The 23,090-nt window shown below is 46.1% G+C and overlaps 1 protein-coding gene across 3 annotated transcripts; it reads left to right on the top strand.

Moving 5' to 3' along the window:
* Positions 1 to 1,380: 1,380 nt before the first annotated feature.
* Positions 1,381 to 18,622, top strand: CXCL12 (C-X-C motif chemokine ligand 12). Of its 3 annotated transcripts, none has more exons than XM_070943214.1 (4): positions 1,381 to 1,450; positions 6,512 to 6,629; positions 11,703 to 11,789; positions 15,952 to 18,622. In XM_070943214.1, exons 1-4 carry the CDS (start codon positions 1,387 to 1,389, stop codon positions 15,965 to 15,967), a joined length of 285 nt encoding a protein of 94 aa, XP_070799315.1. In that variant the 5' UTR covers positions 1,381 to 1,386; the 3' UTR covers positions 15,968 to 18,622. The 3 variants fall into 3 exon arrangements, with proteins under 3 accessions (XP_070799315.1, XP_070799313.1, XP_070799314.1); XM_070943212.1 differs by lacking the exon at positions 1,381 to 1,450 and adding an exon at positions 5,801 to 5,987; XM_070943213.1 differs by lacking the exons at positions 1,381 to 1,450; positions 15,952 to 18,622 and adding an exon at positions 5,804 to 5,987 and having other exon boundaries at positions 11,703 to 12,605.
* Positions 18,623 to 23,090: the final 4,468 nt, after the last annotated feature.

Genomic DNA, 23,090 nt, shown 5'->3' with positions numbered 1-23,090 from the left:
TCTATTCAGAGGTCATTGTAGGACATCTCAGAGGTGGCCAGCCTTGGCAAACCACTTCCGTTCTGCTGCCCAGAGGTCTCCAGGTAGATACCAGCTTCAACTTCAAGGAGACCTCACAGATTCCCACAGAATAACATTCCTCTTTACCTGCAAACTTACTCTGGTTGCTGGGTTTGCAGACTTCTAATGGGTCCATTCAGATCCCTGGGACTTTGGTTGTGTCAAAGGTCTCTAAACTCTTGTACAGGGAGCAGGAATCCTCTCCTGGCCACAGGGATGCAGGTACCCTCACAAAAGCCCCCCAAATTAAAGCCGCCAGAGCGCAGCACGCATGACCTTTCCCCCCTGAAGGCTGCAATTCTGGGCTGGTTTTCCAAAAGTGTTCAGGATTTCCTCACCGAACAATTACAGTGAAATTCTTAGGAATCCCTGATCTGCTAGGATGATTCAGGATCTGGGTCATTTCCTTTTGCCCTTTCTCTTTCTCTTCTGCAGCCTGGCTGTGCTTGGGGAGGGGGGTGTTGGCTGCAGCTCCCTTCTGAAGGGCCCGTCCTTCACTCAGCAAGGCTTCTCTTCCCAAGATCTTTCACTCTCTTCCAAAGAGTGTTTCACCTGGAGGGGCCTTTGGGTCAGATTTCCTCCTCTGCCCAAAGAAGCCATCATCCTTTCAACCTTGGCGGCTTTAAGATGGGTGGGCTCCCAGAATTCCCCAACCACAGAGCTGCTGGGGCATGCTGGGAGTTGAAGTCCCCCCACAAAGTGGCCGGAGGTGGGAAACGCTGCCAATCCAATCCCTCCCTAGGGATGGAGCCAGGCAGGGCCAGAAACTCGGGGGTGGGGAAGGGAGCTCTGGAGAGAATTTCCTTCCTGGCTCTAAATAGAAAGGCGTCCCCCCCCCCAGCAGCGCCGGGCACAGCCAGCGGCTCTTCCAGCAGCCGGGGGCTGGGGGGGCCCTTTGCGGGGCCCAGGGCAGAGCGGGGCTTCCGAGGCTCCCTCCAGCCGCCCCGTCGCTCGCTCGCCCTCCCAGGCCGGGCACCCCAAGCGAGCCCCGCGCCCCGTTACGCGGCTGAGGGTCCGGACTGCAACCCCCCGGCCGCGACCCAAATTTGCCAGCCGCCCCGGCTTCCCTTCCCAAGAGGAGCTGTGCCGGGAGCCCGGGCGGCAGGGAGGGAGGGAGGGAGGGGGCGGCTGCGGCAAAGGCAGGCAAGAAGCCCCCGAAGTTAAGCGCCGTCCGGGACCGCCGCGGCAGCAGCAGCCGAGGGGGGCTGGGGGGGGGAGCGAGGGGCTGGGCTGCCCCGCCCCCCGAGCCCCCGCCCCCGGCTCCCCCGCAGCCTCTATAGAGGCCGGCCGGGCGGAGGCCGGGCAGAGTGGTCGCCCAGCTCAGCCATGGACCGCCGCCCGCTCGCCCTCCTCCTGCTGCTCCTGCTCGCCGCCCTGCCCGGCACCCGCGGTGAGTGCCACCCGCCGGCCGGCTGCTTCGGGGACCCCGGGCGGGCGCCGAGCTCTCGGGCACCGGGCTCCCCCGGGCAGGTGCTGGGCTGGCGCCTGGGGCTCCGGGCTCCCCGCCTGGAAAGGGGCGGCGGCGGCGGCGGCGCGGGTGGACGGGAGACGGGAGGGGGCGGCAGGCAGGGAGCCGCGCGAAGGGGCCCGAGAAGCGGCCGGGCGCCTTTCCGCTGCGGCGACCCCCGAAGGGGCAGCGAGCGAGGGGAGAGACTCGGACTGGTTGGCCCGAAGCGAAAGGGGGGCGTTGAGTCTCTTGGCAAGTGGCGGGGAGTCCCTCTGGAAATCCGGCGCTCCCCCCAGAGGGAGAGCTGGGGCGGGGGGCGGGGGTGGGCTCTCTCTGGAGGGAAGACCCTCTCCCAGCCTTCGGGGGCTTTGAAGAGGCTCCCCTCGCCTCTAGGTGGGCCCTGGTGGAGAGAGCCGGTTGGCAGTCCGGTGCTTTGGCTTCCCGACTGCCCCCTTGTTCTGCCCAGAAAGCTCCGCCGCAGCCCCTCGTCCTCTCCGCTCACTTCTGAAGGGCAGGCTGGCATCAGGCAGAGATCCCGAGTGCCCTGGGAAGAGGTGGCATCTTTGCTCCTGAAGCCTCCAGCGCTTCTGCTGTGCAGAGGGTCCCTGCTGCGTGTGCGTGTGTGTGTGTGTGTGTGTGTGTGTGTGTGTGTGGATGGGTGGGTGGGCTCCTCTGTTTCAGAAAGTGTGGGAGCTTTCTGCCTGCCTGCCCCCTCCCCTCCAGGGAATTTTCTTCTGGGTCTCTGCTAGGATGGGAGGCAGGGAAGCCAAGTGCAAACGACACACCTCTTTTGGGTGGGGATGGGGGATCTTCTGGGAGGACCAGCCTTCTGGTCAGGACTGTTAGGGACCAGATCTGGCCCTTGAGAGTCACCTTCTTCCTTCAAGGAGGCCCCTTGGATGCTTCTAAGGGAGGTTTCTATTCAGGGAATGTTTTCTCCCTTTTTACTCTTTCCCTCTCACTCTAGAGGGTACCTGCTTCCAGGGGAGGGTCTTCCAGGGTTCCCAGTCAAAGGTGGTTTAGCTTTCCAGCTGAGATTCATGTTCATTTCTGAAACACTGAGACCTTTTTCACTCAGGAGGCTCTCCGGAGGAATTGCAATTCACATCTGCACGCAAGTTACACAACTTTTCTTTGCATTTCTTGTTCTAAACGGCAGTCTGGGTTAAAATCAGGATTAAGTTCTTTCAAAGCTGCCCGTGTTCCTTCCCAAATCCTCCTCCTCCTCTATTATTTCCCAGGGATTTTGCAGCGGTGCCCTCAGGAAAGGGGCACAGCTTGAGAGCCACAGCTACAAAAAGTGGAGGGACGTTTTTAGGGGTTTAAGAGAAAATATTTTTAGCAGGACAAATCAAATTTGGTTGATGTTAATGTGGAATATCAATCAGTTCTGGATTTTAGATCTACCCTTTGTAGAAGGTAGCTAAGAAATCTCCTTTGGGAGCTTGCTGTGCCCAACACTCTCTCCTCTGGACCTTCCTTCAGAGAGGCTCCCTTGTGCCAGAGGTCGCTTGTGCCTCACCTAACAAAGTTGGGGGGGAAAGCCGCAAAATTGAAAAACGGAGGCATAATATTCTCAGGGGCAGCATAAACCACTTCAGTCTGCAGATGGTTTACATCATAAAACAACCTTTCAAAATGATCCCACTTTCAATGTTATGTTATATGTGACATATATGTGTGTGTGTGTGTGTGTGTGTTTGTGTGTGTGTAAATATCCTTTTTTGCTGAGCGCAACTGCAGAACCACAACTTGTTACACCAGAGAGGAATCTAATAACTTTTCATCCTGTTCCCTGAATTATTCTGCACCTCCAGCTTCTACTAGCTACGGAGAGAGAAAGCTACACACCAGCGTTGTGCGGTGCTTCAGATAAGATTCACAAGAAGGTGTTTCTGAATGTGCAGAAGAGCATATACCACAATTGTGTGTAATCCTGCAAATAAACAGACCTGCTTTAATAGGTTGCACACAGATGCAGCATTTTACACACTCTTTCTCTCTCCTGCCTTTTTCCCTTCCCTCTTTCCCTTTCCTCTTGTGAAGATCTGATTAACCCTAATCTGCAAAATTAGGAATCCTGATTGCACAGGATTTCCAACCCAGCGGAGGCTATAATTAGGATTAAGTTGCATGTGCTTACATCCTTAAGTTTAGACTTTCCCTGACAATGGACGAGCCTTTTTTCCAAAGGAGATTTTCCTTTTCATTAGGCATTAGGAAAAATAGCCGAATAATAATCTATCAGTAAGAAAAAAGGACTAAATATGGCCACTTTTTATTACAAATTAATTAATTAATCCAATTTTTTTTCTGAAGAACTCAGCTTGTCCTTGAACATGGTGCTTGTGGAAAACGTGACATGAATTTTTGAATCCCTTGGAGCGCTTTTGAGGAAAGGTGCAAGTAAGATTTGCATAAATTTTGGCACTCCAGAGTTGTGCTTCTCTCAACCTTGGCAACTTTTAAGATCTTTGGACTTCTGCTCCCAGAATTCTGAGGTCCACAGATTTTGATGTTGCGAAGGTTGAGAGAAGCAGGCTCTAGGATGTCCCATTATTTTCTATCTGCAGTCCACTTCATGTATGAAAGATTAAATTCTTCCAATTTTTGAAAATTGTTTGCATGTCTCAAAGTTGCATTAGAGAACAAACTGAGAGAATACATTTTTTTCAACCGGGACGGACAATCAATGCTTCTCTATGGTTTTAAGAATAATTCAGTTTGGAGATCATTGTGCTGAGTCCAGTGCACCCCGTTCCTTTTGCTTCTTGGTGCTGCTCCTCTCAAGCCCAGGGGCGCAGATGGCTCAGAGAGGTATGCATGCCTTGGGGGGGGGAGGGCAGCGGAGGGGGAAAGAGCATCAGGTAAAACCAGCCCTCCGTGCCTGCTCCGTGACTTTTCGCACCCAGGCCACCGGTCCCTTGCATTAGCCAATTCATGTCTTTATAAGACGGAACGTTTAATGTAAAATGTTAGGTCGGATACTTTCAGTTTTTGACTTTTAAATTTTTCAACTCCTTGTGCTATTAACATATTCAAATAGATTAATCGTAAAGGGGAAATAGAGGCAAGGACTAATGACTGGAAGGGGTTGAACCCATAGCAGGCTGGCGAGGTTGGGGTCCAAAAAAGCTAAAGCTCAGAACGAGGTAAGGATTTTTATTTTTTTATGTTTTTTGCTGTAAGAAGGATTTGGAGTGGAGTCTGAAATAAAAGACAAGAGGGTGGTGGGTGTAGAAGGGGAGGGGAAATAAAAATGGGGAAAGGCAGAATTGCTTTAACACTTTGTTGGCATTGCCTGACATTTTTTCCCTTGGAAGAGGAACCATTCCTGGCATGGTTGAACGAGGGCAAAACGCAGCTCCAGATCCCTCAAGGCACTGCAAGAATCCACATTTAGCAAATCCAACTCTCCAAACCAAGGAAGATTATTTATTTGCAGCCCAAGGCAGCATATTTATCACCAGAGTGGCTTTTGCAAACCCACTTCACGGCCTGTGTTTCCCTTTTAAAGAGCCAGGCACGATATTCCCAGGGCCATTTACCATGGAATGGCTCTCTTCTCTTCCCCTGATTTAGGCTAGCACTTCTGCTCATATAGTCCAACGTTGCATTGGCCTTTTCAACTCCCATCATGCCACTTGTTCACGGGAGAGTTTAGAGGAAAGTTATGAGGATGTTAAAAAAGTTTTTTGAAGCCAAGGCCAAGGCAGCTTGTTTTGGTCTCTGGTTTGGTCTCCTCCTCCCCCCCCCTTGGAAAACCGATTAGGTCAGAAAATGTCCTTTGTGACAAAATGTATTGTGCATTTTATAAGGTATCTCTCTAATAAACGTACTGGGCCCTTCTTAATAACTATTCCAGGGCACCCCTGCACATTCCTTCATAGGTGTCCAGTGCAGCCCATAATGAAGTGACCTGTTTTAAGACAACCTGATCTGAACAATCCAATTTGTGTTATTTGTGCAATGCCATTATGTCGCACGCTTCTCCATCCAACGCCTGTGGCTTTTGTGGTGGGTCGCAGCCAGCTACTTCTCACATTGTAGCAACTTCTTTTACGTAGCAACAGGCTGCCTGCGCCGTAGATAACGCTTGCAAACTCAGTAATCTCTCTCGCTTGCTGGGTTGCCATATACTATCTATTGCTTCTGTGTTTCTCTTTTATTATATATTGCATTATTGCCAAGACATTCTGTTCACTTGGGCTCTTTTGTGCTGCTGCTGGTAGCTTTGGGCTATCATAAAGAATTCCTTCCTTCTTTGACCTTAAAATGAGCAAGCTTTTCTGGCTGATAAGGGTGGAGTGGGAGTGTGTGTCTGTGTGTGTGTGTGGGGGGGAACCAGTTATCTCCTGGTGCTGCCACGAGGCAGCTGGGAGGAAAACACTTCCAATGCTTGTAGGAGTGAAGGAGCAGCTCATGGGGATTCCTTGTTCAAAGAAGCCGTCTTGTCAGAGGATCCATCCTATCTTGGATGGTGAGGATTTCTGAAGCAGGAGCTGGGGAGGGGGCGGGGGGGGGGGAAGGAAGGGGGTGAGAACTTCAAACATTCACAGCTGCTGCCCCTAAGACTTAATTGGCAGCCAGACTGACCCGCTCTGTACCTGCAGCCGATGCCGCCCTCCCTTGGCCCTTCCTCCCTGCCCAGGATGGCTCTGCCTGCATAGGTGGGGAGGGGTGTGTGTGTGTGTGTGTGTGTGTGTGTGTGTGTGTTGCATTGAGATTTCTTTCTTCTCTTGCCTGCCTTCTCATGTGGCCCCGGGGTCAAATTATTTAGCAGGAATAACACTGGGGAGGCCAAGTGCCTTTCAGCTGCCCCCTTTATCTTGGGTAATTGCCGCCAGTCACTCGGGACAATTAGCTGGCTCCTTTTAAAAAACCCGCTAATGCCTGTTCCAGTTTCTCACCCCACTTTTGTCTCCTAAAAACCACAACCAAGAAGGAAGGGCTGGGATGGTTTGTGCAGGGTATCTGAGGCCTCTCCTTTGTTCTGCCCTGCAGGGAAACCCATCAGCCTGACTTACCGCTGCCCTTGCAGGTATTTTGAGAGCCACGTGGCCAAGTCCCAGCTCAAGCACCTGAAGATCTTGACCGTCCCCGGATGCCCCCTTCAGGTCATGTAAGTGTCTTCTTCGCACCTTGGATGCCGGTGGGAAGCTCTGGAGCCCCATCCGTCAGAACTGCAGCTCTCTCTCCCTCCCTCCCTCCCTATATTTTGAGATAAAGATTCAACGGTGGCGTTTAATTAGTCTGCAATAAAAGATATAAACTAGAATCTGAGTGGAAAAGTAGGTCAGTTTTCATTCTAGATCTGATTCTCCTCTTCCCCAGCTATTGTGAAATTTGAGGTCATTCTGTTTATTTTCAGTGGTGTTTATGTTTTAAAAATGTTACTATTGCTATGATTTTTATTTTGCGTTGCAGTGTTTTTAGGAAACGTGATTGTAATCTAGCTGGAAAAGAGAATGGTGTTAAGTTTAGAAAAATTGTCTTTGTATTTGAAATGGCGGAAGCAGAGACGGAGATTTGGAGTGAGTTCAGCCATCCTCTTTTTTAAAAACACCCTAATCCTCCTGCTTTTTATGAAACTCAGATGAGATGTTCCTGACTGTAAACAGACAAAATGATCAGAAAAGGGACAGGAGAAGTTTTTCTGCCCTCTTGTGGCTCCTTAGCATAAATGGTTTATGTCGTCTGGAAATTTAGGTTTAATTCATCAAGATGATTAAATTAACTGCATGGGAAATGGTCTTGATAATGGCCAATAATTGCTCAATTGCTGTCACTGTACCAGTGAAAATTTTGTATTTTATTGTGCATGCGTTTTTCCCTCACGATGAACAACGATGAGGGTTTGTGGTTAACATCTGTAATATTTCCTCTCTTTTGCTCTTTTTTTGCTTTTGCCAATGTAAAAACAGAGTAAACGATGCTTCTCTGATCTAGCTAGTTTACATGTTAAAGGTAAAGGTTCCCCTAGCACAAATGTGCTAGTCGTTCCCGACTCTAGGGGGCGGTGCTCATCTCCGTTTCAAAGCCGAAGAGCCAGCAAAGACTGTCCAAAGACGTCTCCGTGGTCATGTGGCCAGCATGACTCAAAGCCAAAGGCGCATGGAACACTGTTACCTTCCCACCAAAGGTGGTCCCTATTTTACTACTTGCATTTTTTTCGTGCTTTTGAACTGCTAGGTTGGCAGAAGCTGGGAAAAGTAACAGGAGCTCACCCTGTTACGCGGCACTAGGGATTCGAACAGCTGAACTGCCGACCTTCTGATCGACAGCACCTTAACATTGAGCCACAGGGTCCCTACTTACATGTTAATCCTTGGTAATATCAGTTGAATGCTTCATTTATGCTTCAACGTGTATTTTATATGAAACTGATTCTTTTTAAGGGAAAAAAAGGAACAAGAAATAAACTTGATTAAGGCATATTGGAATGCAGCCTTCAGAATCTGATTTCATGAAGTTGATCGTGACTGGCAGCCCCATTTTTCTCACAACCACTGCCTCCCTCCCATGTTTCCCCGGTGGGCAAATCTTTCTATTTTTAGAGGCCTCCAGGAAGACTCTTAAGACTTGTTTTCTATTAGCTTTTATCTTGTGGGTTCTTGATTCAGTTGTATTTGCTGCTATTTTCTATCTTATTGTATTTTGCTGTTTATATTTTGATTTTGTTTTATTTTTCATTTATAATTCTCCGTTTGTAAACCATCCTGGGTCTTCTGGGAAATAAAAATGATGTAGCTATAAAAACAAATCCATAAATACTTGCATCTGTTGGGTGAAGAGTTTTATGCCTCAGCAGCAAGTTATAATTTATGGATGGTTTAGGCTGGGGGTTTCTCAACCTTGGTGACCTTTAGATGGGTGGACTTCAACTCCCAAAATTCCCCAGCCAGCACACTACAGCTGGCTGGGGAATTCTGGGAGTTGAAGTCCACCCATGTTAAAGGTGCCGTGGTTGAGAAATCCTGGTTTAGGCCATGAGATACAGCAGCCTTTCTCAACTTTGGCAACTTTGAGATGTGTGGACTCCCAGAATTCCCCAGCCGGCACCTTAAAGTTACCAAAGACTGAGTTACAAACTCAGAAAATGACTTTTTCTACCTCAGATTAGTCTCTCGATTCAATTTAGTCTCTAATTGTGATTTTGAAATCCGAGTCCCTGCCTCCCATTGACTCTTAATTGGAAATAAGGCATTACTTACGTTTTGTTTACTGGTCTGACAGAACTGAATCACGTTGTCAGGAGTAGCAATTTTTTTCCGAGCAGATTAATTCTTCCAAGATGCTAAGTTCTGGTTTTGTTCTTCTTTTACGAAGGAAATTGTAAATTTTGTTTGGCAGATTTAATGGCAGAGTGGATCAAAATTTGCAAACATGTTTGAGTGAGCTTTCTGAAAGAATAAGGTCTTCTAAGTTTCACCTGAGGAGTTTCAGAAGGTTTCCTGTTTTCAGGATTTAAAAAAAGCGATGCTTGTGTGGAAGAGGCAGGAGCCTAAAAAATGGCACCATTTGTGGTGTCTAGAGGGATGTTAGAAGTCGCAGAGGTTGGAACAGGATACGGCTTGTTGAGTGATACAGTGCAAAGGGTAGCAAGCAAAGAAGGGCAGAGATTCTGGCACTGAGGGATTGCAAATACTGATCTAAGATGGTCTTAAAGCAGGGGTGAAATTGCCTGATCCGGTAGCAATGGAGGCGGGTGGTTCGGAGAACCGGTAGCAAAAATCCCTGCCCCCCCCCCCCCCCCCCATGCCCAGCTGAGCTACACAATCATCAGAGGCTTTTTTTTACTTTTAAAAGCATTTTTTCTACAACCTCTTCGGCCGAAAAAATGCTTTTAAATTTTTTTAAAAAAAGCCTCTGATGATCGTGCGGCTCAGCTGGGATCGTCAGAGCCTTTTGAAAGCATTTTTTTCTGCAACCTGAGGTTGTAGAAAAAATGGTTTTAAAAGTAAAAAAAAAAAAATTGGCCATGCCCACCCAGTCACATTACCCCCACCCCCACCAAGCCACGCCCACAGAACCGGTAGTAACACATTTTAGACTTCACCCCTGTCTTAAAGATTATTTGTTCCCATGGATCAAAAGAGGCAAAGTGTTTAGTTCACCAGTGCAACAAAAAAGGGCTGCTTTTAATCTATTGGGTTCCTAGCTTGGTACCTGCAGGGCCACCAACTTCAGGTACCAGTCGCCCGTCCAGTTTGCTTGGCTGATAAGGGCACCTTGAAGGCGTTTCTCTCCATGAGATCTTTTATCTCCTGGCTGCTTTATCCATCCAGAGACCCAGATGGTGCCCCCTCCCCCTTGACAATCTGCCAGAGGCATTCAAGGCTGAGCTCTGGCAGATCAGTTTTGATTGTTGAAAAGTGAAAAAGTTGTTCTCAGTGCTGGATTTGTCTCTGAGGCAGGACTGGTTTTGTGGTCTTATGCCCTTTGTACTATAGACCTTGCTTACCAACCGCTCATTTAGCGATTGTTCATCCTCCGCCGTCCGTATGCTCATGATTTGGCCACGGGGCACTTTGATGCTGGTCTCCTTTCTTTCCACCCTTCCCAGCACTGGGGAGCTTCCCCAGAGACCTCCATCTTCACGTGAGGTGACCAAAGTAGGACCACTTGAGCCCGGTCATCCGTGTCTCAAGTGAGAACTCTTTGAGCTGATTTGTTCAATAACCCATTTGTTTACTTTGGTGGCTGCCTGTGGCATTACCAGGAATTTTCTCCAGGACCAAAGTTGAAAAGTGTTAGCTTTCTTTTTATCCTGCTTCTATCCCGGGTCTTCAAAATCCAGAAGAACTCATCCTGCAATTATCCTTTCCCCTTAAAACATCCCTCTAATATAAACAAGATAAACGTTAAAGCCACACAGGAAGAGGGGGCAAAACCTTACATGCCTCCCTCATGCTAAACAGAGCCACAGTTTATTTATAAGTATAGTTGTGTATTTGAAGAAAAATTAAAATTAGTCATAAGTACTTCAACTTCCGTGATTTTATAGAGAAGCTTTATAATTAACTTCTTTCTATTTTACTATTAAATGTGGTTGAAATGAAGCAAAAGTACATTTTCTTGAAAAAGAGTAAAATATGTGAACATGAAATGTTTCATCTTTTCATTTTCAACTGATGAGTTTTAGAAATTGATTTATATTCTGCTTCTATTGTTTATAAATAGAATTCTGTCTGAGAATGTGGATTGCTAAGTAGAAAAGATTAAGGAAGACAGATTAATAACGTGTCCCATGGAAACATTTTCCTGCAGCATAATGAAGCGCTCATTGTAGAGTGTAGGACTAACACAAAAAGAAGTTTCAAACTTTCCTTATCAGTTTACTGGTGAGACACAGTCTGTAGCTTGAACAACCTACTTTCAGAATTTGGGGGTATTTCATGTAATGAGGAAACCCGCAGATTCTGGGTGAAATGTTCATAAAAAATAGCCTTTTCCAGGGAAGGGGTTCAGCAAATATCAGAAAAGCTCTTTCGTTCTACAATTGAGGTTTATTTATCTAGACATGCTTATATGTTAAAGATGGTTTGGCACAGATGAAGTAGTTCAGACAAGCAGTAATAAGAATTCCATTGCTCTATCGATTGCTGACTCTCAGACTGTTCTCCCATCGCAGAGTTGCTGAATATTGTTGCTGTCAGAGAGTACAAAATGGTGTTGAGTTTGTTCTTTCAGTTCACCTCCAAAAAGTATGATAATTTGAGATCCCTCCTCTGGCCTTTTCTGCTTAGCAACTAGAAGCTAGAAAACTATGCCCTATTGTTCTTCACTCTGTGTAGAGGTTCTTTTTTCATAGAGAGGTTGGAAGAGGTTCAGAATTTCCCAAATTGGCCAAATGAAAATAAAAACCTTCAGAAGCACACCTTCTGAAGGTAACTCAAAAGCGTTGGATGCATTTAACTTCAGACCACCGGTGACCTCGGTTTGAAGGTGGCCCAGCTATCGCTCAAGTAGACTGCTTTGTGTCAATTTGTGGTAATAGCCACAAATGTTTTTAATGGTTTTAATTTCACCATAATAATAAAAAACTTTCTTTCATTGTGTAATGTTATAAGGAGCAGATGTCTTTATTGTCCCTTGTCACAAAAGTTGAACTAGCATATTCGGGTTTGGTTTATGTACGTGAGTTTATTTTCTATTCTATCTTTTTTTTTCTCTCCTTTCTTTTTCTCGGCAGTGCAAGACTGAAAAACAGCAGTAAACAGATCTGCATCGACTCCAAGTTAAAGTGGATTCAAGAGTACCTGGAGAAATACTTTCAAAAGTAAGCCGCAACCCCAAAGAGGCCTCAGTTTCAGCTGAGTTTTTGGAGGCTGCTTCACATCTGTCGCCAAGAGTGATTCTCAGTTTTGGGGCCTAAAGAGATAAGACTCATGTGGACCAGGTGACAAAGTGGCCGTCAGTTACCCCACAGTAGTTCTCACAAGTAACACAAGCGGAGGACTTGTGAGTTTCACGCACTAGATTTCTGGAACCTTTTGCACATTCTTCTGAAGTTGCCCCAGAGCCAATTTTGGAAGCTCTTGGGTCTGTTCAGATGGTCTCTGCTTAAATATATTTTCTTCCAGGCTTTTTATTTTGAGCAGTTCAAGGAAGAGGTTGACCCCAAGCATGTCAGACACAGTGAGGAGGGTAGTCTCTTGGCAGCAATCTTATATATGAATGTTTTTACTGGAAATACTAGGGTCTTTGTAGACGCTCGACTTCAAAAGAGTTGGCCTCATAGCTGTCCTTGCCAAACTGAGCCCTTTGAATTTTCCTCCATGCACCCCGGAGATCTATTTTTCCTCTCTGCTTAAGGCCACATTTCAAGCCAATCGCAAATAAGATTATCTCCTCTCTGTCAAATGTTACATGTCTGCACTGCAGCCATTTAACTCTCGGCTGCTTAAAGGGAGCCTTGCCCACAGGTGGCCAGATGTCATACGAATATCTAAAACTATATTAATGTAGCCTATCTACTTTTCACTTGTTCTAACAGTGTACTGCATATATTATGTACTGTACATTCAAACAAAAGTTGCTAGTTTAATATTATAAAAGCCCAACTGTATATGGGCATTTCTTAAAAAATGCTTTTTAAATAATAAAAACTATGCTTTTTTAGATGGGCTGTTGTCAGTTGTTTCATCTTCTCAGCTTTCTTCTTGTATTAACCAGGCTGTTGCAAGGATGCAGTTTTGGGAAGTTCAAGACTTATTTTGAAGTCTTGAAAGCGCCTGCTAAAATATCAGCTCATTGCTCACTAATCTCTTTTGCCTTTTCTCTTACGCAACTTTCAAGCAACAGTTGTGGGTGCAGGGTAGGTGAAAGTGCCAAAGTCAGTTCTCGGTCAAACTAGTTAAGTTGTGTTATGAAATAGCTGTTGGCATAATGGAGAAAGGCTGTTTTGGGGCTGACCGGTTTCCATTTTAATTCGTCATCACATGGATCCCTGGGGAGCCTCCTAATCTATGCCCTTCGCACCACCCCAAATCCAGTTAACCCAGAGCAGTATCACTGTTACCCCAAATAATGCAGATGGCACACATGAACTACACCCGATTGCACACACTGTGTGCCCCATACAGTGGCTGAGAGGCACCTCCCCTGCCCCAGAGTCCCAGCTCCTGTTGTCCTGCTGCTAAGAGCCACAGGAGATGGTCAGCCTTTTCTACCTCTGCCTCCCAGTTGGCCTCGTAGCTGTGGCTACTGGCGTCGTTCAGTTGGAGCTGCCAATAAACCTCTGTGAATCCAGAAAATGTTGGGACTGGCACCTTTCCAAGAAGACTTTGTGCTCAGTGCCAGGAGCCCTTTGTGAAGCTGTAACCCCAACAGGGTCACAGCAGGACTCTGGTGGGTGTTAGCCCCCCAAGCCCTTTTGTGCTCCAAAAAGTCCCTTTAGAAACAGCCACAGGGAATGGCAGCGGACATAAGACAGAGGCGGTGGCAGAAGGAAAGGGGCAGCTGGGCAAACCTTTGGCGGGCTCCAATGTGAGGCTTGGCTTCTGAACATTTTAGGACTGAATTAGAATCCCAGATAAGAATTATCACTGCACCTGCTGACTCGATGCTTTTTTTCCGATCTCTGCTTCCAAATTACCCTTGTGATCCAGTTGGCCGTCTCTGGGGCCGCGCTGGCTTTAACACCCCCAGCTGCCCAAGAGGACTGGCGTGCCTGTTTTGCCTCCATTATTACATGTCCCTGAGTTCAGAATAAAGGTCAGAGGAGAGCTGTGCCTGAAAAAATCCAAAGAAGTCAGCTGCTGCGTATTTTAAAGTAAAGTTAATAGCGATAATAGTGAAGGAAGCCCCCGACCTAGCAAACCCCAGGGAGGTTAATGAGATGGCACCCAGAGTAGCAGGTTTTGGCTAGTTAATGTAAAAGGGACTTTGCTGCTTAGGGCAGTTTGCTTTCTTCTCGGACAGTTGTGGGTTAAAGATCCAAGTAAATCCCAGACATGCTTTTTGCCCCTGAACGGAGAGAGAGGAGGGAGAGTTGTGCCTTTTGGGTGTATTATGTTAAGCTTCTTTGGCTGCCATTAAATTAGCTTTCCATGGTTCATGTACTGTTATTCTGTATATTGTGAAGAGCCCTGGTGGTGCAGTGGTTGGCATGCAGGGTGGCAGGCTGACTCTGCATTCCACTGCCAGCAGTTCGATCCTGACCGGCTCAAGGTTGACTCAGCCTTCTGTCCTTCCCAGGTGGGTAAAATGAGGAGCCAGATTGTTGGGGGAAATAGGCTGACTCTGTAAATCGCTTAGTGAGGGCTGTAAAGCTCTGTGGAGCGGTATGTAAGTCTAAGGGTTGTTGCTATTGCTGTCGTTGTTCTTCTTTGTATACATTGCACCACAAACCCTCCTTGTTAAGTGAAAAAGCAGCACCAGCAATAAAAGAGAATCCAAGCCCTCCTGAGGTCGTTCTGCTTGAGCTTGGCAGACCTTTCCCTGGCACAGGAATCGGGAGGCTCAGGCAAGCGGCACAGCCCTGTTGTGTTACTCATGGGAGGAAGATCCCAGGCGAGCAGTGTCGATAGGATGGCTTCTAGAAAGTGGCTAGGAAGGTGGAGAGGGTGCCGGGCCCAGAAACTGGCCTCTTCTCTCATCTCTGAAGTTTCTTCCTCCCCTCTGGAACTTTATTGTCTTCCACATTGTACTCCCCATTGTTTGTTTGTGTGTGTGTGTGTGTGTGTGTAGGGGGGGCATTAGGCACACAGGGGGTACTCTTTAAATAACTCAGGGATACCACAAAGTCCAAATCCCACCAAAGGAAAAGCTTTGCTTTCTTCACTTATTTTTTTTTTTTAAAAAGTATACTTTTACACTTCAGAACTTAAAATTAGCAAGCAGTATAAAGAAATTTTTGGCCATGATTAGAATTCAGTTTTATGCTACCTTCTCAGAAATGCCCCTGATTTTGTGCTGGTTTGTTGTAATTAGATGCCCTGTTACGCTAGAAGTCCTTCCAAGTTTCATTTACAGTTGAAATCACCTGTCCTCCCAAAACGTAGAAACTTTTTTGAGTTGAGCACATCTTCTGGTTGGCTTGAAGGACATATCTAGATGGCTTTCTAGATATGGAAGTAGTTTTCTTTTTTTTGACTTTTGGGGTGCTACTTTGAGTCCGGTCTACAGTCTGGAACATGCAAGAGGTTGGCCTCTGCTTCTCTTTGTGTTTTGCATCAGCCAAGATCAGCCAAGGCCCTTCACTTGACCAGATGGGAAGGTGTGAAAGACCTCTTTGCTTTGATATCGTGCATCTCGTTGCCCTCCTGGCCTGCACTGGCAATATTTGCTCAGAAGGGATCTTCATATCGAGATGTAGAAGGCTCCGTAAAGGAGCCCTCCAGTTTGGAAAGGCAGCAGAAAACAATTTAAAATAAATAAAAGGCAGGCAAAGGCCTTTTCTGTAGAAGTTCCCAACATAAATATAAAACCAGGTGGAAAAATTTCTTGAAACCTATAGTTTTAAAACACAGCTGCTAACAGGCTAGGTTCATTCAACGGTTCAACCTGGTTTAAGTGTTGAACGAACTGGTTTCTGAGATCACACCATGTCTTGAAAAATAAACTAACTAATCCAAATATTCACTGAATGGACTGGCTTTGTGCTGAGGCCTGCACCTAATCAAACTTAGCATGCTGCATGTATATATATACCTGCTAGCTCTTTAATTAGCTTATTTAAGGCTCTGGTGTGACCGCCCCCCCCCCCCCCCCCCGTATCCTTCTCTGGAGTGGCCTAAATTATTCCCGAGCAGAATTCTGATTTTGTACTATGAACACAACTGGAATCGACCTTAGCCAGCAACGGCTTCCTATTTTGTAAGTGGGGATGGCAAGCTGGTTTCCTGCGTGCCTGGAGTTGGCATGTTTGTTTTGATATCTCCATCCTCGTCCCACGGAGACATTGCTTGATTGACTCTCCCTCTGTTCTTTGCCCACAGGAGAGTCAAGATGTAAGCGAGGAGCAGCGCTGGCTGCCTGCGGGATGCTTCTCCGTAGGAGCCGGAGACCTCCGTCCCCCTCACTCTCTTCCAGCCACCCACCCCCACCCACCCCCGATCCTGGGCAGAGGAGAGCCTCTCTGGCTCAGGGCTCCATGATGAAGTTCTCGGCGCCCTCCGAGGCTCCACGGTTGCCCGAATTCCTTATTTGCACAGAAACATCTTGTCTTTGCCAATATTGTCCGATGTAGCAGGAACTGCTTGGTTTTTCTATTTTATTTTTTGTATCACTAACTTCAAGAGCAACAACTTGTATGAAACAGAGCATTAATCCCTTCTGCTGTGCAGAATCCGGGCAGTGACCCCTTGATACGTTTGCGTGGGGGAGAAGGAGGGAGGGAGAGGGGAGACTTTGGGGAGAATTATTCAAAGGGTATGTGTGTGAGAGAGATGGCCAGCACTGTGTTATGCGAATGGCTCTTCTTTGCATGTGCAAGAGTCGCAGCTGAGGTTTCAGGCATCCAGACGGCAAAATCATAATTTTTAGAGTGTGAGAGACATACCTGTAGAAAGGATTTCTGGTCTCCACATTCAGAATCGAGAGAAGGAGTGAGTGCATGTTGAATATTTTAATTTCTTCTCAGGGAACTCGATCTGTGCCATAAGCGACCAAATTTTATGAATCGCAAGCTTAAAAGATTTTTATTGTAGCCATTACTAAGATACTATGAATTATTATAAACACTTTTACAAGTGAGTCCTGTGGAGTTTGCTCCTGGTCCAAATAGTAGAGCTTTTTTTTTTAGTTGTGGTAAAAAGTAGCTTTTGAAAATCAGACTTTATTACGTTAAATGTAAACCAAGCTGCCTTCAGAGCCCTTTTCCTTTACTTAAAAGAGAAACAAACGGTGCGCCTCCTAACGCAATCCGTACCACAGCGGACAGAGAGGTTCTCCTAATCTTTTCTCCCATTTTTAATCACCCAAATAGCAATAACAAATTGCCGTCCAGGATACAAGAGTGGAATTCTTTCTCTGGGAGCAGAGAGTCAGGACTCCGGTGGCCTTTAAATGCAGCTAGAATGCAAAAATATTGTTCAAATTGAAATGCCAAAGATAAACTCCAGTTAGTACTAGGTTGCCTGTCTTAATCAACTTCTTCAAATATATTTCCCCAGTATTTTCCCATCTACAAATTCAATGTACCAAAGACAAGACACATCAGTTTGTTACTATTGGGAGAATTGTAAGATGTTTTGCTAGTATGGTTTAGTTTTGTGCGTTCCCCTCCTCAAAATACACTATGCAATGAGTGTTCAGTAGCTATAATGGGGCGGAGGGTGGGGGGAGAGAACCAGGACTGCAATCGAGGCAGCTCCAGATTGCCCAGCAATGACTTAAATCAGTGTTTCTTCAGCTTGCAACTTTAAGATCTCTGCACTTCATCTCCCAGAATTCCCCAGCCAACATGACTGGCTGGAGAATTCTGAGAATCAAAGTCCAAAGAGTTTAAAGTTGACAAGGTGGAGAAACAGTAACTTAGGTAATGGGACTTTCGGAGGGGGTGTATCATTGTGGACTGGTGGGGGTTCAATTATATCTAACACTGCAGGCACCCATGCATCACATACACACTCACAACCTTCTAGTCATATCCATTCCACGCACAATTACATGCTTCTGGCCCTACTGGATATAATAAGATTATTCTGCATATTATGCTATGTTCCTAAATACCCTTGGCAAAGTTAAGCACTATATAAATCTAATAAAACAAACAAACAAACATAAAACAAACTCTTCAACTCAAAGTAGTCAACCTTGCTTTGGATCTTGTAAGATTCTATTAATAACAGGAACTTGCTGGGCAGGTGTTACCTTTGGAGGCTATGCTACATATTGGGAGTGCTAATTAATACTTCCTATTTTTAATATACGCTTTTACTAAAGAGAAAATGAATTTAACGTTCAAAAACCATCGAGGGACACATAAGAGTTAGGGTTCAAATTCCAGATGCTCCGAAGGTATCTTTGTTTCTCAGTAACCCTATTTTAAAAAAGGCATGGAAACTGCAAGAGACCAGAGGTTTCAGCAGACCCTTAGAGAAGGTGGAAAAACTGGCTCATTGCTGGATTGCCGAATTCACGCTGATTCCACCGGGAGTGTCCAGCCATGCGTGATGCTTACGAGAGGTTCCTGGTGATCCCCCTCGGCTACGTCCATGCAGCAGTTCCAAAACCCCTCAGTAAGAAACTAGTTAGCCTGCCTGCCCTGCTGTTGCTTAGGAGGGAGAAAAAGGAGCCATGAGAGAGAGAGAGTGGGGGTGGGGGGGGGAAGAGAGGCTCAGGTGAAGCCCTGTGGCCCATCTCGGCCCCATCTTGAGGCACACGAGCAAGGGTTCCCTAAGAGAAATGCAGCTCTCACAGCCTGGAGGAAGATCAGATCAGGGTTTGACAGCGTGGATTGTTTTCAGGGCAAGCAGTGATTCATGCTATTGTTCTATGGATGGTCTAGTTAGCAGGCCCACAGGTTTTCCCAAAATAATGTGAAAAAGACTTTTCATCATGAAAAGAAAAATGTATAACTACTTCATGCTATTTGTTTTGTAAATATATATTTTTGCAAAGTATGTAAGCACTTGTTCATTTTCTTAATAAAGTTTGTATTCAGTGTTCGATGTTCTTGCCCTTTATGTCTCTGTGTCAAATCTCTACAGACAAACCTTAGTGTAAAGGATAACGTTACTCTGTTTTTGCTACAATGGCCTATCCCTGAGGGCATTTTTAAGGACCACAATTTCCCTGAGTTGCACTGATGTAGTAGATCTAGACCAGATTTTTCTCAACTTAGCAACTTTAAAATATGTGGGCTTCATCTCCCACAATTGATGGAAGCCAAGGGTAGATGAGAAATTCTGGGAGCTGAAGTCCACACATCTTAAATTTGCCAAGTTTAAAAACAAAAACACTGGTCTACATTATAGCCACACGACTTGTTTAGTCCCCATCCTGAAGCTGTCAAAACTCCTGCTGCCCTAAATCCTGCTGCTCTCAGAGTGGGTTGTTATTACACATCAAGGATGGTGTAAGTTATGCTGCTATTTGTAGAGTTTTAATGTGACATTGAGGCCCATAATTGGTGGGTCACTTAACCAAAACCCTTGGGGGCTCTTCCTTCTCTTGTCTGATTGTTTCTTGGGCAGCACCTCTTTCCCTTCTCCCTTAAGGTCATCCACACATCGCATCGCAATAAAGGTTGAATGGTTGGAGTTTGAGAAAAGACGGTTTGCTGGGGAAATTGGTGTAGGACCTGTGAAGTGCCCTGAATACAAAATTTGGGGCGTGAGATCAAAGAAGCCAGGTCTTCTCTAAGAGCAGCAGACGCAGAAGACGGTGGAAAAGGAACTCGCCACCACACAAGCTGCAGAGATAGAAGAGCCTAGTTCTCCCAAGGACGCCAGGGAAACATCTAGTCAGGCCTGAGGTTCTGGTCTCCACAGCCATCCCAGGATTGTAGAAGAAGTGCCAAAGAAGGTTGCAGCCCTTGGCTGACCTTAAGGCTCTTCAAAAGCTGAACCAACCATTACACGTGGATGGTTCCTCAGGGTGAAGTCTTCAGTAACTGGCCTCTTCTTGCATTTGCTTCTTTTTACCTCAGAACAGCAAAGCTACTCAATTCCTAGTTCAAAGTTTTCTAACGTGAACATTTTTATATACACATTTTTATCTACATATACACAGTATTATATATTTATCGTTTTTAGTTTAGTTTTTGCTTTTTTGCTTTTCCCCTTTCCCTTTTTAATTAGACTATTGTTTTAATTATTTTTCATCTTACTTTATTTTATTAAATTGCTTATTTAATAAGCTGTGTATTTAATTATTGATCAAGGCAACAGGCAAAAAAGGCCAAACCCACAAATTCCATCCAATCCCTGTGAAGGGGAGAATGAAAGAGGAGGCATGGAGACAGGAAATGCTTCATATTATATCTCCAAGACCAGATTAACTCCATCTCAGAATTCATAAGCAACAGCAGACGGTCTGGCCAAACCATGAATATCAGTGAGAGATGATAAAACTTCTCTGAGGTATAATCACTGAGTGATCCTAGAGAGCCGAGGAGTTCCAGTTGTTCCAGTTTTTAAAAAGAAGGGGGAAAAAAAGAATCTTAACTACAGACCAGTCAGCTGAAAAAACACTGCTGTTGTCTTTGGCCCATAAGCCCTCCAGAGTCGTTTGGGGCAACCTTAAAATTGAATTAAATAAGCAAAATAAATCAGTATCCTGATCTAGCAAGGGGGCCGGTTATGAAGCGATCCCTCGAGAAGAGCCAGACCAGCACAAGTGAAACGGGGTCTTAGCGCTTATCAGAACCCTGGAGAGTTCAGGGCAGGAGCTGGGAGGGTTGTTGGTGGAAGAGCTGTTCCTCCAGCACCTGCTTCCCATCGGCCGAACCTGGAAGAAGAGTCTTTGCTCTCGGCTTGCTGCTAAATCTGGATTTGTCTCTTTCTGAAATGATGGTGGAGAACTCAGAAATGCTAGAAGAAACAATCCCTGCTTCTCACAAGAGGCAAATCCTTAGCCAGGGCCAGCATAAGCAGGAGACCTGGGTTAGGTGGCTTAATAGGCCGTTGTAGGTTGTTGTACTCCAAATGCTTTTTTAAAGGCCTTTTCTATCCGAGTCGCTCCTATGTACCCATTTCTCTCATTCCATTCCTTGTCTACAATTCATCTCTGCTGAGGCTTTTCTGGTTTCAGTGAGGAGGGGGAGGGAGAGGATGTATTTCATTCTTTAAAAAAAAAGAGAGAAGATCGAAGACTTCCCTGTGTACTGCAGAGGGTGAAGACTTAGCTGGATTTTGCTGGCTGCTAGTGCATTAGGAGGCACTGAAGAAACACGGCCCAAATTCCTCATCCAGAATTCTCCCATATCCTTAGGTTCCAGGACAAAGGTGCAACCCCAGCAAAGTTTCATGTGTTTTGTCCCCAGACTCCACGGGGTTTCTGCAACCAGCTTCTCTGCCAACCATACACAATTCATTTTTGCCTTTCTTGTACAGCTTCATGGCTCTACTAATATCCAATTCTGGCTTGGACTCAATAGACATTCCTCCTCCTCCTCCCCCCTCCCCCCCCAGGTAAAGCAACACACTGAGAGGGGAGACCTCTCTTCCCTTTGAAAGTTTGGGGAAAGAGAGGCGTCCTTTCAGAAGCAGAGAGGGGACATATGTGTCCAAACTTTCAAACTTGCTAGCCTGTAATTCAGCAGCATCCATTCCACCCTCAACCTAATTCTCATCCAAAGCAAAAGCTTGGACTGCCATTTATCAGAAATGGTATAGGGTCTCCTGCTTGAGCGGGAGGTTGGACTAGATGACCTATACGGTCCCTTCCAACTCTGTTAATCTGTTAAATCTGTTTCTTGCTGGGCTCCCCTTGCAATGTTGAGAAGACCACCATCTTCGTAGATGGGCGACAGCCGGATCCTCTCCAGGAGGGCCTCCTTCCTTCCTTAAATTCCGGGCTCCGATCAGCTTCATAACAGGAAGTGGACTCCCTCCCTCAGGTAGTAGAGCTACACGACCAATTTGCTCCTGTTTGCACAGCTGAGAAGAAAAGGACAAAAGAAGGAATTACACCTCCGATTGTTTCTGAAATCCATCGGAGGGAGCTGGTGGTTTGTTTTGTTTTTGATGCTTTTGGCTTGCAGATGTTTGGACAGCAAAATGCTGACAGCAACATCTCAGGAACAAATAGAGACAGGCTTCAACTGAACCTGATCTATGTGCAGAAGAGGGCTGGCGGGTGAAGGAGCAGCAGAGGTAACCCACAGTAATCTGGCAGATGCCTTTGCAGAGAACAAATAAACGTGGCCTGGTCCTTCTTTCATCCGCCTCCTTTCTCCCCAGAGTCCTTCCGAGAAGGCCGCACCTTTGAACATTATTGTGTCTTTTTCTGTGCATTGCAGTCGAGCTTTTTCTGTGGACGAGGAAAAAGAAATAGCAGTTGGTGTCCAAAGCAGGGCTGGATGAGGAGGGAAGGGAGGAGGAGAAGGAGGGAGAAAGCCATGGGGTGAAGGCAGAACGGGATGTTGTGACTTTGTCTCCCCTTTCAATTTAGGCTGTCCTAGATCTGTGCAAATAATGCTGTGGCTCGGATCCAAAGGAAGCTAATCTGATTCAGGGCAAGCAGGAAAGAAGCCTGTGATCCTTGGATCTCCTCATCTGTAGGTACATTCAGGTTCACTGCATGCGCTGAGGTCTTAAGAGGTTTGCACGCCTCCGTCACTGATTCCAAAGGGGTGGATGGACGTGTTTTTTTTTAGCCCCAAATGAATAAATGAACAATAAAGTTTCTTAGCACCAGCAAATCATAGAGCTGGAATGAGTCATCCTTCAGGGTCAGCCTTGATTGCCCAGGCTCCTTGTGAACACATCCGGTGAACGTGAATAGGTGCTCATATTGTATCCAGGAGTTCACAGTCTGTGTGAAGATAAATGAAATCCCTTTAATTAGAAAAACCTTCGCTTTTATGGCCAGGTCAGTCAGTGATAGCAGAGCCCAGAGGAAATTCAATTTGGGGCCTAGACTTCACCACTGTAGTGCTCCTCTCTTTTCCAGGGTTTCCTAGCATGCAAAGGATTCTGGATTGGAGATTTCAGGATGGACTTGGGGAAGGGATTTTCAGAACAGCTACTTTCGCCTTGATGTTGTTCTAGTCTCCAAAGATTTTAAAGACGGCATCAAGCCACCTTCTCAGCAGGTGATGATTAAAATCTTGATTTTAGTGACACAGCTGCCCTTGGATGATTTTATCTGTCTCCTAAATGGACCCGGCCTTATTCGCCTCTGTTTGCTTCCTGGAGATACCCAGATAGATCTTGAAATGGCAGCAGAGTGGATGACAGCTCTCTTCCATACACCAGGAACCCTCCTCCTGCGGGAGAGGACATGGCTGCTGGCTGAGAAGCTTGGGAATTATATCTTTCCTATCAAGCTAATCAGGGTTTTTCGGCAATTTTAAGATGTGTGGCCTCCAACTCTCTAAGCATCTTAAGGTTTTGAGACTGAGAAACACTGGCCTAACTAGTAGTTGGTCAGTGGGGAAAATCTTGGATTCAACTTAAGTTCATTTTCG

This window comes from Pituophis catenifer, unplaced genomic scaffold (genome assembly GCF_029215685.1).
Source record: "Pituophis catenifer annectens isolate HBS135680 unplaced genomic scaffold, rPitCat1.0.hap2 SCAF_4, whole genome shotgun sequence".
In the NCBI taxonomy this organism is placed as follows: domain Eukaryota; kingdom Metazoa; phylum Chordata; class Lepidosauria; order Squamata; family Colubridae; genus Pituophis; species Pituophis catenifer.
Note: the sequence above shows the minus strand (reverse complement) of the source record. Positions and strands in the feature narration are given on the sequence as shown.